We start from the raw sequence: 22,500 nt of genomic DNA on the forward strand, positions 1-22,500 counted from the left end.
TCTCTTTAGTTGGTTGCGTCTCTTTGTGGTTGGTTGCGTCTCTTTAGTTGGTTGCATCTCTTTAGTTGGTTGCGTCTCTGTGGTTGGTTGCGTCTCTTTAGTTGGTTGCGTCTCTGTGGTTGGTTGCGTCTCTTTAGTTGGTTGCGTCTCTTTGTGGTTGGTTGCGTCTCTGTGGTTGGTTGCATCTCTTTAGTTGGTTGCGTCTCTGTGGTTGGTTGCGTCTTTTTAGTTGGTTGCGTCTCTGTGGTTGGTTGCGTCTCTTTAGTTGGTTGCGTCTCTTTGTGGTTGGTTGCGTCTCTGTGGTTGGTTGCGTCTCTTTAGTTGGTTGCATCTCTTTAGTTGGTTGCATCTCTTTAGTTGGTTGCGTCTCTGTGGTTGGTTGCATCTCTTTAGTTGGTTGCGTCTCTTTGTGGTCTCTGCTTCTTGCTTTGTGTTTTGTGCCTGTTGTTGTTGCATCTCTTTGTTTTTGTGTCTTTGTGGTTGTTTGATGACGGACTGGACCAGCGGACTCATTGATGAGCTGCTTGTTGACTCTCTGCTGCCTGAGTCTCTGGCTTCATCACAGTTTTTGGGGAGAAATCAGGTCAGGGCGTTTTTGCAAAATTAAAAACCGTGATCCCTGAAAATCTGAGGAAATATTTATGCTTCATATCACGTATCACACGAGAGATTGAGCCGGACTGGAGACTGTTTCTTCATGGCTGTGGTTCATTTCAGTTCATGGTGTGAACTTGTGTCATCCTGTTAGTGCTGCACCTTCAGGCTGCAGTACAGAAAAAAGTCATGTCTTCATATTTATATTCAGCCCACAGCAAGTCTCCATCAGACTCCTCTCTTTTGTTCTATTCCTTCTCTTTCTTTGCTTTTTTCTCTTCTTTCCTCGTCTCCTTTCAACACCTCTCTCCATCTCCCCCTTTTTTACTCTCATCCTCTCCCTCTTCTCTCTCTCTCCAGTCATTTTGTATGTAGGTCAAATAGCTGCGTTAAATGTAAATGTCCCTCATGCATAGCAGAGCAGCCTCCTTCAGAAATACAGCGACTGAATGAGAAATGAATTCAAACACCTCCAGCCACTTCAAAAGTTCGCTGTGTGTGTGTGTGTGTGTGTGTGTGTGTGTGTGTGTGTGTGTGTGTGTGTGTGTGTGTGTGTGTGTGTGTGTGTGTGTGTGGTGTGTGTGTGTGTGTGTGTGTGTGTGTGTGTGTGTGTGTCCTGGTATGACCCCGCGGAGGCTGCAGCCGTCTGTGGAGTCGATGTGAACTCGTTGAAGCGGTTCACTGGCTTTAATGAAGGAGTGCGGAGGAGGGTGGGCGGGTGGCTTGCATCTGCTCAGGTCACTCAGGTACGCCTCGGCACAGGTGTCACCACCAGGACAGCTTAGAAAGTCGCACTGCAGTTGATCAGTGAGTGAACGAGTCCAAACTTTAACCCACACTCCAGGAGACATGATTGGCCCACAGGTGTCACAAACACAGTGTTGGCCACCAGCTGCATATTCAGCCGATCAGTCCATCCGCCTTCAGTACAGTTGTATTATGATTCACGATCATTAAACAACCTGTTTCACAGGTGAAGGGTTGTGGAAGCTGGTGATTCTGGTGCCATTAAGTTTTATATTAAACCCACAGATGTTACGTCTGCACTGTGTTGTGTTTACGTGTCATACGGCATCATTCAGACACAAAAGTGCTTTACAGAGGCACGAAACACATTGGACAATAATAGAAACCAATTAGAATAAATAAAAACATTGAAACAAGTCAAATCAAGATTACATAAAATCAGGTCAGAAACTTGGGACACCGTTTTAAATCAGGGTGTTTTCACACCTGAAGCTGGTTGGGGTTGGGGTTGGGGTTGGGGTTGGGGTTGGGGCTCTGCTCCGGTTCAGTGATGAGTTTGTAAACTTCAGGTTCAGTTTGTTTTCACAGAGAAAAATTCAAGTGAGGCAAAATGCATCTTTGCAAACCAGGTGAGAACGTTCCCTCCTCTGATTGGTCAGATCGTCTGGAGCAGGAAAGTAAACACAGGAACGCTAAAAAGCGCAGGTGTGAAAACTCCCTAAAAGCTGCTTCACCTGGTTCAGATTCTGGGAACACTGAGTGAACCTGTCCCCGCTCACCTGAGGGTCTGGACGCTTCGTACAATAGATCATAGATGGGGTTTGGGCCTGAGACCGTTTAGATTTAGATGTGACCTCTGACAAACAGGAAGTCAGAGCAGGGATTCATGAGCGTCATCGACAGCATCAGTCCAGCAGCTGTATGTGAATCATGCTCGATACAAACTGAACGGGATCAACGGGGAGCGCCACTCCTCAGGGTAACCATGGCAACAGGCGTTGAAATCCACTGGACGCACGGTCATATAGAGACTGTGATGATGAGGTGCACGTCAGCATGCTGCCAGAGAGAGGGAGCTGTCCCTCTTTAGCTCCATCAGGGATCATTTCATGCATTATGGGTAAATTTAAAGGGTCGTTCACATTAATAACTGATCAATGATCCTGTTGAAACTACAGCTCCCACATTCATTATATCATCTTTCACGTGAAGGATTCATGGATGTGTCAGTCTGTGTGTTTAAACCAGCGTGTTCATGGAAAGCAGCAACACTGAAGTGAGAAGGTCTTTGAACACATCGCACTCTGATCCGCACTCAGACTGAAGGACGGCCTGCGACTGTGTGAAGGGGGAGGACCTGCCGTCCTGAGGAGGCTGATTTCCCTCCGCAGCGGGTCGGGAGGTTTGGCCGCGGCGAGGAGTCACGTCGGGGTGAGTCGAGCCTCTCTCTGAATCTCAATGAGGGTTTCTCTTTTTTTCGACGCTGAGCGAGGAACCTGAGATGACTCCGGCTCCTTTCACCGCCGCTGCTCTTTTCTTTTTAACCAACAGGTCACCGTGAGGGCCGCAGCAGGCCACGCCCCCACACTAGTGAGGAGCAGCGGACACAGGAACAGGAGACAGAGTCTGTTAAAGGTCAGGGGTCAGTTGCACAAATCACCTCGAGTTAAGATTTCCTTAGAATAAAAACTGTTGCACAAAACACCCTGAAGTTTTCTCTGTACGTTTCCTTCTCCTCCGTCTTTTCTTCTCATCGACGTGAAACGTTTGTCCTCCTCTGTTTGACAGTTTATAAAACATGACCTATAGAAGTGTAACCCAGTAACTGCATCACACTTTTTCACTCAGCTTCATTCAAACACACTTTTTTTTTTTATTTTATGGTCAATAAACCTCATTTACATAAAAATAGGCCTCGAGTAAAAAACCTAAATTAGAATTATTTTGACGATAGTTCCAGTTAGAGGAACAAGACAGGTAAATGCCAAAGCTTCGTCGGACTGTTTTGAACCCTCTTCAACAGTGAGACCCATTGTCAAATTTGACCCCTGAAGATCACAGATGCTATAAATCTGAATAAAACACCCAAAATATAATAAAATGGTGTTTATCAGTGGAGCCAGGAACCATCCATGAGCTTGTCAGGAAGTTTACATGGAAGAAAAACAGGAGGACAACAGGAGGGTTAAAATGTTCACCTAAGTATTTAAGGTTTTCTCCTCATTATACCTGTCAGTGTGAAGGTGGACCAGATACTGAGCAGAGGGTTGAACCCCTGGGGAGCAGGAACGTGCTCAGGATTCAGGAATCAGATGAAATCTGTTGTAGATTTTGATATTTGTAGCAGCCTTCACAGGTAGGAGATGTGACCTCTTCATAGAGCTAGAGGTAAAGGTCAGGAGGTCACCACAATCACCAGGAGTCGTCCTCTGGAGACCATGAATATCCAGAATGAGGTAATGATGCACCCAGATTCAGATCCTCCACACAGACTGACTGGGCTTCACCCTGGTGATCACGGTTTGAAATGTCATGTGAGGACAATGTCTCACCGTCCTCCTCCCTCTTCAGCTGCTCGTCTCCCCGTCTGATCTCTGGGTAAATTTACATTCCGGCGGCGCGAGCTGCCTCGCCGCACTCGTCTGAATGTAAATGTCGAGCTGATTGCAGAGCGAGCGCAGTCTCTGGTGGGAGGAGGATCTCTGTGCTGTGAGGGAGCAGGAAGCTTGTCCTCAGCGGGGTCAACAGAACCTGTCCGAACCCGAGACCACAACCCGCCACACACAGGAAACACTGGCGGGGAAGTGACTCATCAGCCCACAGGGAAAGTATTTTCACTCTTTAATTGATCAGGTAAATGTAATGAAATATGGATAACTTTGAGTTCTGGACATTGGAAGACGGCCAACTATAAACATCATCCATGATTTTACAAACTGAATCAACTGATTGATCAATAATGACAATAATCGTTAGCCAGAAATCTAAAACTGAACTTTATAAATACATTTGAATATATTTGTGTTGTGGGTGATTTGGAGGATATCTGTTACAGATATGACTTGTGTTTGTTGTATGTTGTTATATGTTTGTAATTGGTTTTATTACATTTATTCTGTTAGTATTTTATTAGCGACAGATTTTGTAAATTTTAAATTTTACAGAATTTTTTTTATTTTTAAATTTTCTTTTATGGTATCACATTATTGTAATTGTTTATTTTTGTATATTATTTTTAATTTATTATGGTTTTCTTCCATTTTTATTAATATTCAAGTAAACATTTTATTTTAACATATTTTTATTATTTAATATTAAGCGGATTTTTTTATTACTTTTAGATTTGTTTTAATTTTGTATTTTATTGTCAATTATTATAGATTTTGTGTTTATATTTTTCTATATTATTTTTGAGTTTTATTTCATCATAATTTACATTATTTTACATGTTGTATTGAAATCTAGTTTGTATTTGAGGCATTATGATTATTAGTGTTATTGATCACCTGCTGTGAACCTGTTGTCTCATGTTCTCATCCCGCCACCTAAAACATTTCCTGCTCTCTCTCTCTCTCTCTCTCTCTCGCCCTTTTCATGTTCTTCATCAATGAATCAATGACTTTCTGTCTTTCTTTTATCTTCCCTCCTCCTCCTCCTGTGTCCTGATTTGAGGTTTGGAGGTAGGTTCAGGTGAATCCAGTTGTTTTCTTTCTGCTGTGAAGTTTCATCCTCTGCCCCAATTAAAGGAGGAACTCAACCTAGAAACGCATCGATCTGATCGGTTCAGTGGGCGAGTTGCCCCGATGCTCGTGTTACAGATTCTCTCTCTCCTTGGATAACCTGCGTCCTCCTGGAGAGAGAGATTTCACTGAGCTGAGAGTCGGCTCAGGACAGACGTGTGGAGGGAACGTCACCTCGGATCACCGCAGACTTACACAACAGGAAATGGCAAAGTTTCTCTGAGCCGACATTAAGAAAACCTCCACTCTAGATGTCAGAGCACAGAGGGCTGTTAGACAATTTACTGATTTCCCTGAACGCCTCACGTGCAGGCCAGTTTCAGGTTTTAACGTGAAGTTTCTTCTTTTCACTTTTTATTTCTTTTTTCCAGTTTTCCCTCCTCGTGTCTCGACTGAAGCTCCTGCAAAAACAAAGTCCTTTTCCTCTGCTGCTCCCTCCCTCCCTCTCCTCTAAGATTGACAGCTCCCTACCTCTCTCGTCCACCTCTCACCTCTGTCTGTCTTTTCCTTCTCCTCCCTCCCTCCCTCCTCCTTCAGTCATCAATCCATCCAACATCTGCTTCTCCTGTTTTCACCTCCTCCACCTCCTGCTGAACTCCTCCTAACCCTCCTCGTGTGCTCCAAATTTCTCTCCTCCATTTTCTCTTCTCCTTTTAATCTCCTCTCCTCGTTTCCTTCTGTAATATCCTCTCCCTCTTTCCTCTTTTCATTCCCTCATCCCATTTCCTCTCCTCGTCTCTTTGTCTCCTCTCCTCTTCCTTGCTCCCTTTCCTTCCTCCCCTTTTTTCACCTCTTCTCTTGCCTCCTCCTTTCCTTTCCTCATTCTCTTTTCAACATCCGTTTTTCTCTTTCCTCCTCTCTCCTTTCTCCTCCTCCTCCTCCCTTCTGCAGCTGCACATCTGTTCTGTGGTCAACAAATGATTCAGACAGAAAGAAAGAAGGAACAAACTTGTCTTTCCTCCTCTTTTCTCCTCCTCACATCTCCCCCTCTCACGTCTGTCTCCTCCTTTCTTTTTGTTTTCTCCTCCTTTCATCCTCCCCCTGCTCTGTCCTCTGCTGTCCATCATTGTCTCCTCTGCCACTCTGCATGAGAGGAGGAGACAGAGGAGGAGAGGAGATGATGAAAGATGGAAGAAGAAAAAAAACGAGTGCAGCTCCGTCCTCTCTTTCACCACCTGCTCGTCCTTTAAATCAAACTCCACCTGCAGGCAAACAGGAAGCGGTTTATGACCTCCGAGAGAGACGGAGGGAGAGCTGAAGAAAGACGTGTAAAGTGATGGAGGGAGGAAAGAGAGAAGAAGAAAGAGAGGAAGAGGAGGCAGAGCAACTTCTTCTTCTGTCCTGAACCTGTTCACCTCTTCCTGCTTCTCTCTCCCTTCAGTTTTCTCAGCAGAACCATCACTTCACTCATTCAGAAACAGTCTTAGTTTATTAGCATACAGTTCCCAGCATGCATTGCATTAAGGTGAAACTTCTGTAGAAATCTTTATTCTCACATGACAGAGGCTTTTACAGGTGAGTGTACACTTCCTGTGTAACACCTGAGTCCTCAGGATCATACGAGGCGTGTTGTGACTCTGCAGCTGCCATGAAGAAAGGAGTCGCCTCACTCGGTCAAAGTTTTCTTTTCCACAGCGTACTGACCACATCAGGGAAAGAGCTCCAGAAGAAAAGCTGGTAAGTTGTCCTTGAGTTTAGCAGCACGGCTCGTCACAGGTGCAGTTAACGCAGCGTCTGCAGGTTGAGGAGAAGCGGGTTCAACAAAGTGTGAAGAGGCTGAGAATAATTACGACACGACGAGAAACCTCCAGTCTGACGCTTCAAACGAGTTCAAACATAAACACTCTTCCAAGCCAACGCTTTTAACCGGCGAAGCTGTTCCGACAGATATTCCCAGCGGACCTGAACGCAGCATTATCTGGTTGTGTGCTTCTTTGCTTTGAACCTGTTCACCCTGTGCTCTCCCTGCAGCATCACACCTCTCTGAGGGCCGCTCTGTACATTAGTGTTGATCTATGAGCTTGTGTGGATGTTGTGGAGGGAACGGTCCGTGTCGGAGCTGAACTCGTCGTACCGGGCCCAGGCAGGAAAACAACATCTCCCCTGTAAGCTGTCCTACATAAAGTCACTGATGAACTTCACCTGACCCCCCCCCCCCCCCATAAAACAGACGCCATCCGACTCCTCCTGCGGACCGGCTGTGACTCATGGCGTTACCCAGGGGACAGGTGTCCGCCGTAGGACAGAACCCCTGTCTCACCTGACAGGGTCATCAGCCCCACAGCAGTATCAGGTGAGGCCTTCAACACCTTCCTCTCCAACCTTGAGTCAGAACAGAAACTGGAAGACGAGCTTTAAGTTCAAACCATAACGTCCTTCCACATGTTTCAGTACAGTGTTCTTCCTCCTTCAGAATAATTCTTCCTGTTTCAGGTGATTGGATCTGATTTCTGTAGAAAGTAAAAACAATGTTACGTATTCGCATTATATTAGTTTTACTGGACGTGCATGTCCTCTCTGTGGCCATCTAGTGGCCGAGTTCATCATCACACCTTTAATGTTTTGTTCTGATTGTCTGGACTGTCGTGTGTCTGTTGAATTGTTGTGTTTTCAGCGAGATGGTTCATCTCAAGGGTTTTATCCTAAAGAATAAACTTGTATCATCATCAGTTGGTCTTAGTCATAATTTGATTAACTGAGTAATTATTAGAAATTGACCTAGAGATCAGCTGTGACTCATCGTCCGTCCTCCATCTTGTGGCCTGAGTCAGTGTCACATGAATCCTGTGTCTCTCTTTCGTTTCACTCCTTCTTTTTCAACGCATTTTTACCCAGAAATCATTTCATCGCAAAGAAAGAAGAAAGCAGAAAAGGAGAAGACGAGAAGACGGACAGATGCAGAAGACGAAGACAGGAAAGCGTCTCTGAGAGGTTTTCAGTTGGGCGTTTTTAAACCGTGGTGACCTCTGACCTCTGAAGGCCGGCGTCTCTCCTGACGACGATCCATCAGCAGCTAATGGAGATCTCAGCTAATGGAGGATGAAGACGGACGACTCTCTTCCTCTTCCTCGTCTGTCCTTCACTTTTTTCTTCTCGTTCTTTACCAGTTTTTACTTCCTGGTCTCATTTTCTGTTTCTCACTTTCTTTTCTTTCTTTTTCCTGTCGTTTCCTCTTCTCTTCTTCTTCAGGTCTCTCTCCTCTCTGTCCTCTCGTTTCTGTTTTTGTTCTTCTTTTTTCTTCATCTACATGTTTCCCTCCTTCTCTTCCCACGCTCCTTCCTCATCTTCTGCTGTATTTGTTTTTCTTCTCATGCGATTATCTTTTTGGTTGTTTTTATTTTGAACGTCAGTTAATGTGCTGGAAACTTTCCTCATAATTTCCTAAAACTGATCTGGTGTTCATTTCCACCACAGTCTGGTCCTGATCAGAGGAGAGCTGAAGTTCCCACTCGTGTATCTGAGTTTAAGGAGAACAGGTAAATAAAGACGTCGGTATCCACCGGAGTCACAGAGGAAGATCAACGCCAACATCTTTTCTTTTTCCTCTCTATCCTCATTCTCTCTCTCATCTTTATTTCTCTCGTCTTCTTCCTCATCATCATCTCTTTCTCTCTGTTTCCCCTCCTCTCATCCCTCTCTCTTTTCATTGAATACATGTTGTAATATTAAAGAGGAAGTGACTGAGAGAACAAGAGAAGAGCAAGTTAGACGTGAAGCATGAAAATGAAAGGATGAACTTCTTCACCTCCTCTCTCGTTCTCTCTCTCTCTCCCCCTCTGACAGATGGCGGGTCATTAGGCCGATGTCACGGCGACTGATGGATGATTGGTCCCTTCAGGGAGCGCCCATCATCCGGCTCGTGTGATTGGCTCCCTGACAGCTTGAGGGAAATCTCCCCTCCGCTCGGCCGATCTACAGTTACACCCAGGAGAGAGAGAGAGAGAGAGTTATTCGTTAGTTGAAACACCAGCTCGTCCCGTCACTGTTGAAAAAGTTTTAAAACTTTATTCCAGAAAGAAAATCTCCCAATGAAACGAATCAGAAGTTAAAAGTGTTTTTCTGTAAAGAAATAAACATCAGCAGGAGGTTACAGGTGTGGATCAGTCCGGAAACTACAGGTACGTTTACTCAAGTACTGGACCTGAGTACAACTTCCAAGGTTCGTTACACAGAACATCAGGGGAGGCTTCATTGGGACCTGTTGATTGGATGAACCATCTGTGTATCTTCAACTTCAACCAATCAGATTCTTCCTCCTTCCCGTTAGCGGAGCCAGTCGGTGAATAAAACTGAAAACCGACGCTATAGCAGCATCCATGCTAATCTCTTTAGGAGCCGCCGTTGTTGTTAACATTCGCTTCACGCCGTCGTCACTCCTAAGACACACCCACAGCCCCTCCCTCACAGGACGCTGATTGGTCCGAACCACAAGCGATCATCTTGGACCCTGACCAGATGGAAATCCCGTTGTTGCGAGGTTACGCTGCTGATTCCACCAGATAACGGCATGGTCATAAGATACATGTTTAACTGAGAGGAGTTTGAAGAAGAAGAGACTTCCTGTTTCCATGGTGTTCAGGTGTCTGCTCCTGATGAACATTATGGTTCTGGAGCCGATCTCTCCAGAACCTTTGACCAAAGGGATTCAGTAGTCCTGGTTTGGCAGGACTCAGGACCTGAACCCAGACCTCCAGCGACCACCTTCGCACGAGAACCCAACGCTTTGCCAGTGAATATGATCCCGGCAGCATTTACGTTTCCTCTGAGATGCATTTGGCAAAACAGTTGAGTAGCATATAAATGTAATTTGTAGACGGGGTCGATCCCCGACTGAGACTCCAAACATTAAACTTCACAGCTGAACCTTCAAACACCCACAGAGAGGGGAGACAGAAACACGGCTTCAAGAGATTTAAAAGCCATTTTTGAAAAGTTCGTAGCCAAAGTTCAGAAGTTTTTTTGCTCTGACAATAAAAGAAAACCTTGACCGTGGCACAAAAACACTTTGAACCAACAAGAGAAAGAAGTCAAGAAAGATAAAATGTAGGAGAAACGGGTGGAAGGAAAGAAGTGGAGAAACCAGATGAAGAAAGGAGGTGGAGGCCTGAGAAAAAGGAAAAGCAGAGTGATGTGACTGACGGGTCAGAGAAGAACAGGAGGAAGGAAGGGGATGAGCGGATGGTGAAAGTGCAGACTTGGCAGCGGAGTTTTTTCCAGACACCTGTCTAGGATTTCATTTGAAGGATGTGTTCAGCCCCCCCGACAGGCCACACACTGACTGACAGACAGCACACAGACCACATCCACCACGCTCTCCTCTCTTTACTAATATTTAAAGGAACTGGAGGCGTACGTGATCGAACTCTGACAGAGTAATTATTCCCCAAACTGTAATCTCAGAAAATGTTCCGCCTGGATTGAAAACGCTATTGTGCAGGAATATATTACATTTCTCCCTCTGCAGACTGGGATCAGGCTGAGCAGCTGCTTTTGCTCATGTGCTCCTCAAGAGGTTGAGAAATTAATAAAAACATGTTTAACCTGTAAATGTTTCATCGTAAACTTTTCCAAACGGACAAAGACACGGGAATGTGTCCCACAGCTGCACAACGCTTTAAAATTAAATTATCTCGTCACTTTTCATTCTGGTGAACACAGTGGAGCGTTTAGCAGCTAAAGAGCCAGATGTTTCCCTCAGCAGCTGGTGGAGACCAAACACAGAGCTGAAAGAGCGGGAACACTGGACTGAGATTCACCAGGTGACGAGTCATCATGTTGCTGTGTGACGGCCTCCACCTGACCGGGGGTGTGGCTGTAGTGGAGGAGTTACTCTGAGGAACAGGGTTGAGACAGATGCATCAGCTGGTCCAACGCTGTCTCTCACCTGGACTCTTCCCCACCAGAGTTCACACGTCTTCCTCTGTCCTCCGTTGTCTCACTGCTGATGACTGAGCACCAGTGTTTGTAACATTAGATCATGTATGACATTTTATATTGGTAATGAAATGACAAGCTAACACTGGAAATGAAAGGACGTGCTATCAGCTAGCTAACATTAGTTAGCTGAACTGTAACCTCAGGCTGTCTCTGGGTAAATTTCCAGGATTTATTGTTTCATTACATTTTGTAAATGTGACTCGTCCACTAAGTTGTTCCTGGATTCTTCACTGACGCTGCACAGATGAGTTTCTCTGGGAATAGTTGGTGAAACCTTCGCTCTCTTCAGACCTTCAGCTGGAGGAAAAGCTCCGTGTCGTTTGTCACAGACGGTCACTGGTTTCTGTCTCTTATTTCCACGTCCAGTCCAGCTCCAGGCAGGGGGCTGAGAGGAGATTTATACGTCAGGGGTTAGTGTTGGGTCGTCTGGGGAGGCTGCAGACCCCGACACGTTTCAGACCAAAGAGGAAAAAGAAAAGCTCGGTGACGTCCCTCATAAATAAATAAGAGCTAAAAGGCCTCCGCAGACCCCGCTGGACGTCCCAAAGCTCAGGACGGCATTGTTAAATTTGACAACAATGGAATTTAAGTACGGCGACCCGCAGGGGCCACAACTCAGAGAGACGGAGCATCCTGCTTCCTGTTCAGTCTTCAAAGCAGAGCGAGGTCAGAGAGACAGAGACACTTAGAAATGACAAATCAAGAGTTTTTGTCCAGAATGGGGCAGAAAAAATAAAATCACATCCAGCTGAAATGAATTCTTTAAAGTGCTAAAAAAGTCTCATGTGACCTACAGGAAACACACGGCCCCCTCAGCCTGGCTCATCTTTAGCTGGATTAAAATGCTGCAGTGGCCAATCAAATGCATCTAAACACACATTCCTTTTAGATTACTGTGAAGTTCAACTGTAGGATTATGAGACAGCGGGGCCCTGAGCACAGACCAGGGGTCAGGACAGTTTAAAAGACTAAATGAATTACAAAGAAAAAACTGAACCAATATGAAACTGGACTCCTCTGATCTCGTTCCCTTAATTCAGGAATTTGTATCTATTCATAATTACTAATTATCTTCTTTTTCACTTCCTGTTTCCGTCTGTTTCCAGGAATTGATCCAGAAAACTGAAGCTGCGGTTTTATGAGCGGATGAAATCTGTATCATCAAAGTTGTTATTGATAAATGCAGTGAATCCGTCTCACGTCCTGACGAGAGCGAGTCCTCGTGGAGAGGACAAACAGAGCAAAGGTTATTCAAACCACCGGCCTCAAACTGGGACAGTCCTCCTCGCATAGAAACAAACCTGGAAATAAAACGTTCAGTAACAGAAAACAACTTCCTGTGTTCAGCTCTGACTGAGTGAACGAGTTTCCTTCACGCTGCTCCTTTAATACAGAGCAGAGCTGCAGACAGGACAGACGACAGGAGGGGGACTCAGTTATTTTCAGGTGAGTGCTGCCACCTGGTGGATGACAGAAGTCACAGACTCAACTTCACATCCTGTTTAATGACTGCTGGTTGTTTAATTAATATAAATGAAATAATTCTATACGTTATTATATCATATGGGCTGTACAACATAAACATCACATTTATCATCTGGTGTATTTAGTTTCTTCTATGTTCTTAAGCTCATTATGTTTGTTGTAGCTTATTATTCATTATTCATACATAATTATATATATACACGCAATGTGAAGTATTGCTATTACATTTATTTTGACAGCCACAGGAAGCTCATCCAGCCCCCACCACACACAAACATAACCCGATCAAAAGATATATAAAAAGAATTAAAAACAAAACACCTGGGGATCTTGCTGCAGGTGTTTTCTGTTTTTATCCATTAACACAATAAATAAACTGTAAAAAGTGAAGGGGCCTGGATACTTCCTGAAGTGTGTGAATGTTTTCTTTAGGTTCTGTGTGTTGTATTTTATTTGACGTCTCTTCAGTCTGAATCTTACTGTAACGTTAAAAACACAAAATAAAAAGGTCTGAAGATTTCATTTTTACTGAAGCACGAGGATTTTTAAAATTCATGTTTACATCTAAAGATTTCGCTTTGAATGCGATTAAAAAAACATTTGTAGACTCAAACATGTCGAAGAAATCAGTGTCAACTTTGATCCGTTTCATACAAACTAAAACACAACTTTAATAATTATAAATTCTGCTTTTATTGAGCAAAGAGAAAAGACGATGGTGAGTTTAATGTGACGGATGAAGAGCAGTTTCAGAGTTTACAAAGTGTTTAAGGCACTTTAACGACAGAGCTCAACACAAACTGAATCATTAATGTTCCCTCGTTACAAACACAACACAACGATAAAAACATTAGATCATGATGAGAGTTCAATCATCTCACACGCTGGTGTGTTCAGCTGGTTAATGATGTCACTGTTTTACCTGATGAAAACAAACAGCTGACACGTTCAAATCTGCTGCTGTGTCTGCAGGTGCGACTGTGTTAGCATGCTAACATTAGCACTGAACGCAGAGTCCAGCTGAGGCTGATGGGAGAGTCATTAGCTCTGCACAAACCAAAGTACTGGACAAATTCAAATGTGACCTGATGGAGGCGCCAGAGGAAAAGTCAGAGGATCATCAGAGTCCATCCTCAGAGACGCCAACACGGCGCTGCTAACGCGGCTAAAACAGATCTGGTCTCAGCACAGATCAGGACCCAGACCTGATGGAGAACTGAGAATCAGAGGGTTTGATTTTCTGACAGGAAGTGAATGTAAAGACAGAAGCAGAGTTCATGTTCTACGTGTGAAATCACTCGTTTGTGCCGTTTAACAACAGCCGAGCTTCTCGTAATAAAAACTACGAGGAAGAATTATCCTGGAGTTTCAGTTTCAGTCCTGATCCTGGAGGATTATTGGTCCTCAGAACACACACACACACACACACACACACCTCCTCCCTCCCTCAGAGCTTGGCCTTGGCCTGGAAGAAGCTCATGACGGCGTTGAAACACTCGTCTGACATCCAGCGGCCAATCAGACACTCCACCTCTGCGTCATTTACCGCGTAGAGACGCTCCTTCTCCACTGAGCGGATCAGCTGCTTGGAGAACGCCAAAGACTGACGGAGACGGAGACAGAGGACATGACATTTAATTCAGTTATTTTAAAAGCATAAAAATAATCTACACGCTGGTCGACGTGTGACTGATGACTTCACTGAGCAGGACAGGTGATGGAAGTCATGATGCCTTCACTGTCTGCTGCCCATTGGGGTATTCATTAACTGTGGTGTGTGTGTGTGTGTTTACATTGCGGGGCAGCTTGGCGTAGGCCTTCAGTCTGGTCCAGACCTCCGACTGGAAGCTGCTGTCTGGGAAAACCTCAGTGACCAGACCCAGTTCACAGGCCTGAGCCGCCGTCAGCTTCTTATTGAACAACAGCATTTCACTGGCCTGGGGGAGGGGGGGGGGGACAGTAAGTTCTGATGGAGCAACCTCTCGATGTAAAGGAAGAAGGAGAAGAATGAAAACAGAAATCGAACCACAGATCATGAAGGATGGCCCTCCACTGCACTGTAACCATTACTGTAACCTGTAATGGTAGAGTGTGTGTGTGTGTGTGTGTGTGTGTGTGTGTGTGTACCTTGGCGGTGCCCATTATCTTGGGGAAGGTGTAGGAGGAGCAGCCTTCAGCGCTCTGACCCAGCTGACTGAACGGAGTGTGGAAGGTCGCCTGAGACAGAGAGGTGATGTCACTACAGCAAACATCTGTGTGTGTGTGTGTGTGTGTGTGTGTGTGTGTGTGTGTGTGTGTGTGTGTGTGTGTGTGTGTGTGTACCCTCTCTGTGGCGTAGACCAGATCAAAGAGTCCCAGCAAAGTGACTGAGATTCCTACAGCCGGTCCATTCACCACGGCAACCAGCGGCTTCGGGAAGTCGATGTAGGCCCTGACGTACTTCCTGTAAGAGAAGACACACACACACACACACACTGTCATGACTTTCTCCAGGATGTTCTGGCAGACATGAATGTCACGTTAGAAGAGGATGAACTCAACTCTGAGAAAATAATAATGTTTAATGAGTCAGCTGATCAGCCAAACAGAGCCGCTTTATTTAATCAATCAATCAATGATCACCTGAGCAGCTCTCCACCTTGTCTGGCCATCTCCTCCACCCCTCCCTCTTTCAGCTGGAAGTTGGTCAGGTCGTTTCCACTGCAGTAGAAATCACCAGCACCTGCAGTGAACAGTGTGTGTGTGTGTGTGTGTGTGTGTGTGTGTGTGTGTGTGTAGATGCATAAGATACTTTATTCTATTTTCTATCTAAAGGAATTTTCCACCAAACACAGTGAGACGATCATCACAGGCATTTTAACATTTATATAAATCATTTTAAAATAGTATAATGATTTATAAATATTATAAACATTTTAAAATTTTAAACATTTTCAAAATCATAAAAACATTTTTAAACATATTATAAACATTTTTAAAAACATTTTTAACCTGTAACGTCCCAGTTTGATTTCTGGTTTTCTATTTCTGTTTTTGTGTCTGTGCCTGAGAGTCTAAATTCAGGGGGACAGGGTGTGTGTGTGTGTGTGTGTGTGTGTGTGTGTGTGTGTGTGTGTGTGTGTGTGTGTGTGTGTGTGTGTGTGTGTACCAGTAAAAACAGTGATGACTGAATGGTCTTTCGCCGCCTGCTCCAGAGCTGCGATCATTTCACTGTACATCTGAAACAGAAGAGAAAGACGTGTGAGAGCTGACAGGACGACACACTGATCACTGTCCATCTTCACTGTCATGACAACCAGCATCATCGTGCTGATGATGTCACTGTCAGAGCTTTGGACCATGGAAACATCTGGCAGCAGCTGTAGGTCACATGACCGCAGGAACAGGAAGCTGACAAACAAACAAATACAGAGACTGATGTCTTTAACTGTTCGTCACCTTCCTCAAAATCCTGACTTTATTAACTTTATTAAATCTGCATTTCAAATGTTAAAGTTCAATGTGTCATGACATTTTAAACAGTCTCGCAACCTCAGGTCACATGACTTCCTGTTCATCTATACTTCATTAAACTCATATTTACTTAAATCATAATTAAATGAACACACACACCTCGGTAGTGATGGCGTTTTTTTTGGCCGGTCGGTTCAGTTTTATGGTGGTGATGTCATCCTCCGTGGTGACCTGTAGCGTCTTGTACGTCGCCCCGCTCCCAGCAGGTGAGGCGGCCTCCCGGGCGGAGCTCGGACCTTCTGCCTCCACCAGGGAGCCAATCAGGTTGCAGTACTGCTGCCTGGCTTCATCCTGAGAGACATCAACATTAACTGCTGCTTTATGTGTTGGATTGTTGTTGTTGTTGTTGTTGTTGTTGTATGTGTTCTGTTGTTTACACCTTACATGTATTGAATGTACTGACCTTGCTGTCTTTGCTAGCAGCTGTTGTTCACTCACATTCTCTGTTTTAATGCTACAACTGTCTCTGCTGTTCCTCCTTCAGAGGATTTACTGCAGAGCAGACAATCTACTTCCTGTTTACCCCGGCTCGCACATGCTCAGTGTAGGTGATGGTCATGTGATGTGTGTTAATGATTATTAGTTCATATTTCAGGGTGGATCTCTCCATCTTCCTCTTCCAGCTGCTGCTGTGTTTAAGAACGACCTGTACCTGTGAGATGGAGCCCAGAGATTTCCATGCTTCCCATTTGGCCTTGTTGACGAAGTCCAGCATGCCTGGCTTGGGCGTGTTGCAGGGACCCTGAGTGGCCTGGAGGGAGAGGGAGAGGTAATCTACACGTTCACCATCAACACAGAGGCAGCTGAACTAACTTTATTAATTACACATGGAGGATCAATCCCCCTTTAACCACAGAAACAAACAGGGCTGACATGTTGAAATAAGAAAACATGAAAGAAAAAGACAAATGGAGAAAGTTGAGCCATTAAAATAATAATTACATAGAAATAATGAGCTGAGCAAGAGATCAGAATAAATAATATTCACACACAAGTTTATAGTTTAGTGAAGTAGATAAAGTTCATGTTTAGGTCTTTCCACAATGGGAGGATTCAGTGTGACAACATTAATGTATAGACTATAGTATTTAGTTGTGATGATGATGATGATGATGATGATGATGATGATGATGATGATGTAACTACAGATTCATCAGCTCGTTCTTCATGACGACTCCTGACTGATGAAAGAGGATGAATCTATATTTATGGATCTGAGCTTCAGTCCATCAGACAGAAACAGCTGCTCTGATGTTTCTACATGTATGTGGCTCTGCTGTGGTTTTAAATGTTGCTGCAGCAAGGGATTGTGGGACGGCATGTCTCCTTTCCTTGGGTAAAGGAAGCTCCAGTGTTTCCTAAAGGTCACATGACTGCTGGTGTGTTCATTAGGCAGCAGACACAGGTGCAGTGAGTGTCTGCTTCCCTCTTCGTTCCTGGGTGTGATCACTGTGTACTTTGATCCATTTTATATGTTGAAATAGAGACGTATCAATGTATTGATTATGTATTGATGTGATTTAGAGCTGGTCTGATCAGTTGGCTCCAGTGAGTTCCTGTTTATCAGTCACAGTAAAAACCAGCAGGGTCTGAAAGGTCCAGAGCTTTTATCAAGTCACAATCACTGATCAATCAATCAGTCCTAATATCACTGATCATCAGAGTCGGAATACTTTATTGATCCCCAGGGGGAAATCTGGAGAAGTTACAGTTGCTCCCTCAGAAAAGAACAGAGAATAGGAAGAAGATAAAGATAAAAAAATAAACATGAAATATAAATATGTCCTTCTACTATAATATATAAATGAAATGTGTTTAAAATTGCTTTTGAAAGTGTCAGAAATGCAGTTAGTGTAATTTAATAAGTATAACTAAATAAATGCTGATGCATGAGCCGGAGCTGGATCAGCAGCAGGAAACGGATGGATGAACAGATCAATAAAAAAATAACTTGTTGATTTAACGTCCATGTATGAATTTTACACGAGGTCAAACAGGAACATTTACTTCCTCCAGCAGAACAGAAACTCTTAAAGACTGTTACAGGTTCTTTTCTGAGGAAAGCTGATGAAGTTATTTTACTTCACGGTGCCGAGGAACCAAGAACCCACCTGGCACCTGAAGTGGACCAGGTTCCAGACGCTTCCACAGGTCGACACAGTGAAGCAGATTACTGACAAACAACAGCTTCATAGTGACTACAGTGTGTTTTTAATCAGCACTGTAGTGGACATTAACAGCTGGAACAGCTGGAGAATCTCCCACCTGTTTGAAGAGAGCGTAGATCTTCAGTTTGACCTCATTGCCGGGGTCGTTCCTCAGCGTCGACAGTTTGCCCTTCGCCTGTTCGAACTGCTCCACGGTCGCACCTGCACACACACTGACCATCAGTGACGACCTGCTTTACTGTATTTGAAAATACTGCACAGTGACAGAGCAGCCCTGAACAGCTGCTGTTTACTGCTGCCAGTGTTGACACTGCTTTCCTCGCTCATATAGCCCCAGGTAAAGGAGGAAGGTGTGAAGTTTTAATAAAGAAAAGTTTATGTAGAGAGAAAAAAATCTGTTGAATTCATGAAAAAAAGAGATTTCATGTTTAAAGTTACATTTAGTCTAAGAAAGGTCAAAAGAAATAATATGAAAAGATGACCATAAGTTGTTTTTTGTCAAACTAACCCACATGCGTTCACTTTACAATGAAGTCAAACAGAAAAGCAACAGATCTTCACTTTGGAGAATCAGAGAAATCTATTATTGATGGTAAATGACTGAAACGATCATTTGATTATTTATCTGTCAGTAAATAAACCAAACTGAAGCGACTCTCAATGGATTTAAAACAAGCACTTGTTTGGATCTGTATGTTTGTTACTCACCCATCATAGGAGAGGCTGTGGTGTGGAACTTCAGACTGGGAATACTGGAGAGTCTGACCAAGCTGGTGACACAGAAGGAAACGTAAAGAGAAAATGAGCTGCAGCCATCCAACTGAAAACTGAGTCACTGAACATTATGATCCTCTTCAGAAGCTCAGTCACTATTTGGCCAAATATAAAACAACAAAACCAGAAAAAAAGGAAATAAAACTATAAAACAAATAAATACACTGCAATTAACAAAATACAGACAAAATATATAGAAACATAGAAACACACAAAAGGAACTTAATAGTTCATCAAATCAGCTGATAATAAATCACATGAAAGGGAAAATATGTATATAATATATATCTTAATAAATCATTTGACAAAATCAAGAAAATGTTCCTTCCTGACGTCTTGACATTTATTTCACTGTATTAATGTTTCGTAATCTTTCCCGCTCTTCTATTTCATTACCAGCTGCTACAGAGTGAGTGTCGTCATGGCAACACCTGGTCCTGGAAACACCTACTGCAGTGGGAGGGAACTACCTCAGAGGTGGTTGTGAGGCAGGTGTGTATACATATATACTGTATGTAATAAACTTTACAGGTGTGCAGTTGAGATGGAGGCGGAGTTACAGATGGCTGTGGTCTGACCATGAGTCATGATGTAATAATGTCGTAATAACTATCCCAGTACAAGATGGTTTCCACTTTATTGTCTTTAACATATTTTATTTTTACATTTTCATCCTTTTCAGTTTGATAGGCTGGAGCCGCTACATGTTTGACACTTTGGACCAATCGATGAATCAGTTAATTGATAAAGGACCAGTTTTTCCAGACCTCTGAATCCAGTCTGGTAATGTCAGCGCCTCCACCTCTGATCCTCCTCTGGGGATGTGGAGCAAAGGTCACAGCTAACTTTAGCTAGCTCTTGTTCAGCTGACACGGCCTCAGGTACGATAATAAACCAGCGGAACAGGTTTTTATTTCCTAATCTAAGAGAGGCTTCTCCTCTGCAGCTCTCACCCGCACATACCTCTTATACCCGGAGTGACTGAGGCTGTCCTGCTAGCTCATCCTACCATCATTCATTCAGCTGCAGGACAGAGAGACCTCCTGACGCACAGCACAGACTCTCTGAGGCTGCTAACCGGGCTAAGCTAACCAGCAGCTGACCTGTGCATAAGTTTTAACCGTTAAAAATCACAGTTAACGCCACCAACAACCAAACACCGCGATAGCTGCGTGAACGTTAACGGACAGTTTTCTAGTCTCACCTTCTTAACTTGACCAAACGCCAGGGAGCGGAACACTGCAGGGCGACGCCGGCCATTTAAACCCAGAGCTGGAGGTCCAAAGAGCAGGAGGTGCAAAGAGGAGGAGGTCCAGAGGAGGTCCACAGAGCCGGAGGACGGACTGAGGTAGGGAAGGGTTAACTAGCTTAACCTCAGCGGAGCTAACCAGCGGAGAACTGCTGCTCCCGCCCACTCTGTCGTCTTCTGCTCTCCCATTGGCTGAAGTGAAGCGTCTGAATCGGATTCATCCAATGGGCGAAGGCTTTGAGAACCGGGTGTCAGCGGTGCGTCCTTTCCGAACCAATCGGAACGGACTCTGACGACGAAGGCCCGCCTCTGTGCGTGTACGCGGCCAATCGGCGGGAAGCGCTCCTTCACGATGCGGCGAGTCCGTGCTGCTCCGGGAAGCGATGATGCAGGAGCTCTGCCGCTCTGTTCGCCTGTCTGGATGCTCCAATTAAAACCATGCCGCAGCCAAAATCCCGGAAAATCGCCGTGTTGGGTTACAGATCGGTGGGTAAGTCCTCGTCATGTCACCTCCATGTTATTAGGCGGGGTTTTGCCGCGCTGCGTGTCAGCCTGGAGCCACGCTACTACTATTGGTTAATTTAAAGCTTTGTCCTTCAGCAACGTGTAGACTGTCCGTCCTGATGTTAGTCCACATGAGACACGAAGACAACATGAATCTGTACAATCACTTAACAGACTTGAAGCAGTAATTGGGGACAAGCCGGGATTGGTTATCCGACAGCCAATCAGATTGTGCGGCAGGTGTGGTCCTGATGCTGCGGCCCTCACACCGTCACCTGATACTGAGTCAGTGTCTGCTATAAAACTGTTTGTACCACACACACATCAGTGCAGCGTGACGTGAGGAGTCATGTGACCAAACAGAGCAGGCAGGTTAAACAGCAGCATTTCCAAAGGCTTTATAAGCTGTAATTAATGGATTATTAATGCCTGATAAATACTGATTTATACATCAGTTATAAGCCATTAATAAGAATAACTTCTGGAAAATCCTCCTCCAGCAGACACTTTGTCCTTATGGAAAAGGGCTGCAGGACATCTGGAACAAACTCCATCTAGAAACTGATCATCAACATTTCCAACCACAGACTTATCATGTTGTAACTTATAGTCTGACTGTTAAAGTGAAACTAGTCTGAACGCAGAGCAACAGTAAATGTGACACATGGATGTAAGAAGTTCCAGTTCTGTTGTGTTAATAAAGATTAATGGGCGATTAATCAAATTTTATTTTCGATTACGATTTAGTTTTCCAGCGATTATGAAAACAAGACAATCCAGATAAAACTATATTTAATAAACAACTTTCTGTTTCACAACAAATTGCTTTCCCCTACAAAAACCATCCCCCGTCCACTTCCTGGTTACGTTCCGCCGTACGTTAGCAACATAAGTGATTTCATTGATTAGTCGTGTAACAGTTACTGGTCAGAGCTTTGAACTGAAGTCAGTCGCTGCCATTGGTTTAGGTGATGCTGTTATGTGTGTTGTACTAAAGTGTGTGATGTCACCATTTGACCTGAGAGTGTGTTTGTAGGGAAGTCCTCTCTCACCATCCAGTTTGTGGAGGGGCAGTTTGTGGACTCCTACGACCCCACCATAGAGAACAGTGAGTCTGCGTTGTCATTGGTCCTTCACTGGGGGGGGCGGGGGGTGGACGTTGAAGACTCTGACATGGTCTCTGTTTGTCCCTCAGCGTTCACCAAGACGATGACTGTGAACGGTCAGGAGTACAACCTGCAGCTGGTCGACACGGCCGGCCAGGTGAGCTCTTCCTCAGGTAACTTGCTCTGTTGCTTTATTCACTCCTGATAGAGGGAAGACATGCAGGTGAGCCGCCGCAGTATCGCACACCTGTAGAGTCAAAACACCTGCGTCAAACGAAGACGATGATTTTCACTATTTGGAAACCCAGTTATCTGAGACAATAATAGGTGGTTAGTATTTGTATGATTTCTCTCTGTCTCTCTCTCTGTCTCTGTCTCTCTCTCTGTCTCTCTCTCTCTCTCTCTCTCGCTCTCTCTCTCTCTCTCTCTCGCTCTCTCTCTCTCTCTCTCTCGCTCTCTCTCTCTCTCTCTCTCGCTCTCTCTCTCTCTCTCTCTCGCTCTCTCTCTCTCTCTCTCTCGCTCTCTCTCTCTCTCTCTCTCGCTCTCTCTCTCTCTCTCTCTCGCTCTCTCTCTCTCTCTCTCTCGCTCTCTCTCTCTCTCTCTCTCGCTCTCTCTCTCTCTCTCTCTCGCTCTCTCTCTCTCTCTCTCTCGCTCTCTCTCTCTCTCTCTCTCGCTCTCTCTCT

At 44.6% G+C, this 22,500-nt stretch overlaps 3 protein-coding genes across 5 annotated transcripts in view; 2 read left to right on the plus strand and 1 right to left on the minus strand.

The window, feature by feature from the left end:
* LOC111237425 overlaps positions 1 to 22,500 on the plus strand; it is a 395,546-nt gene that overhangs the window by 316,866 nt on the left and 56,180 nt on the right. The window lies entirely within an intron of this gene.
* eci2 (enoyl-CoA delta isomerase 2) lies at positions 13,501 to 20,333 on the minus strand. 2 transcript variants are annotated; one of them, XM_022766497.1, is made up of 11 exons: positions 20,163 to 20,333; positions 18,893 to 18,954; positions 18,282 to 18,385; positions 16,669 to 16,767; positions 16,116 to 16,307; positions 15,652 to 15,721; positions 15,126 to 15,225; positions 14,826 to 14,946; positions 14,631 to 14,720; positions 14,297 to 14,440; positions 13,501 to 14,106 (listed from the first exon to the last, which is right to left on the minus strand). In XM_022766497.1, the coding sequence occupies exons 1-11, from the start codon at positions 20,216 to 20,218 to the stop codon at positions 13,951 to 13,953; spliced, it is 1,194 nt and encodes a 397-aa protein (XP_022622218.1). In that variant the 5' UTR covers positions 20,219 to 20,333; the 3' UTR covers positions 13,501 to 13,950. The 2 variants fall into 2 exon arrangements, with proteins under 2 accessions (XP_022622218.1, XP_022622219.1); XM_022766498.1 differs by lacking the exon at positions 20,163 to 20,333 and adding an exon at positions 19,922 to 20,032.
* The window catches only part of LOC111237415 (GTP-binding protein Rheb-like), a 6,790-nt gene continuing 4,877 nt past the window's right edge, over positions 20,588 to 22,500 (plus strand). For both annotated transcript variants that reach the window (XM_022766503.1, XM_022766504.1), the window contains exons 1-3: positions 20,588 to 20,697; positions 21,748 to 21,819; positions 21,907 to 21,974. In XM_022766503.1, coding sequence (XP_022622224.1) covers positions 20,646 to 20,697; positions 21,748 to 21,819; positions 21,907 to 21,974 — 192 coding nt within the window. In that variant the 5' untranslated portion in view covers positions 20,588 to 20,645. The remainder of the gene's footprint in view (positions 20,698 to 21,747; positions 21,820 to 21,906; positions 21,975 to 22,500) is intronic.

Source organism: Seriola dumerili, unplaced genomic scaffold (genome assembly GCF_002260705.1).
Source record: "Seriola dumerili isolate Sdu_G_001 unplaced genomic scaffold, Sdu_1.0 BDQW01000859.1, whole genome shotgun sequence".
Taxonomy (NCBI): Eukaryota; Metazoa; Chordata; class Actinopteri; order Carangiformes; family Carangidae; genus Seriola; species Seriola dumerili.

Bases quoted from the DNA above. Each gene is read 5' to 3' on its own strand.
- eci2 (XM_022766497.1), bottom strand. From the start codon at position 20,218: ATGGCCGGCGTCGCCCTGCAGTGTTCCGCTCCCTGGCGTTTGGTCAAG. The intron at 18,386-18,892 runs GTGAGTAACAAA...GTGTGTGTGCAG, and splicing joins CACAGCCTCTCCTATGATGG to GTGCGACCGTGGAGCAGTTC. The intron at 16,768-18,281 runs GTGGGAGATTCT...CTCTCCCTCCAG, and splicing joins TCTACGCTCTCTTCAAACAG to GCCACTCAGGGTCCCTGCAA.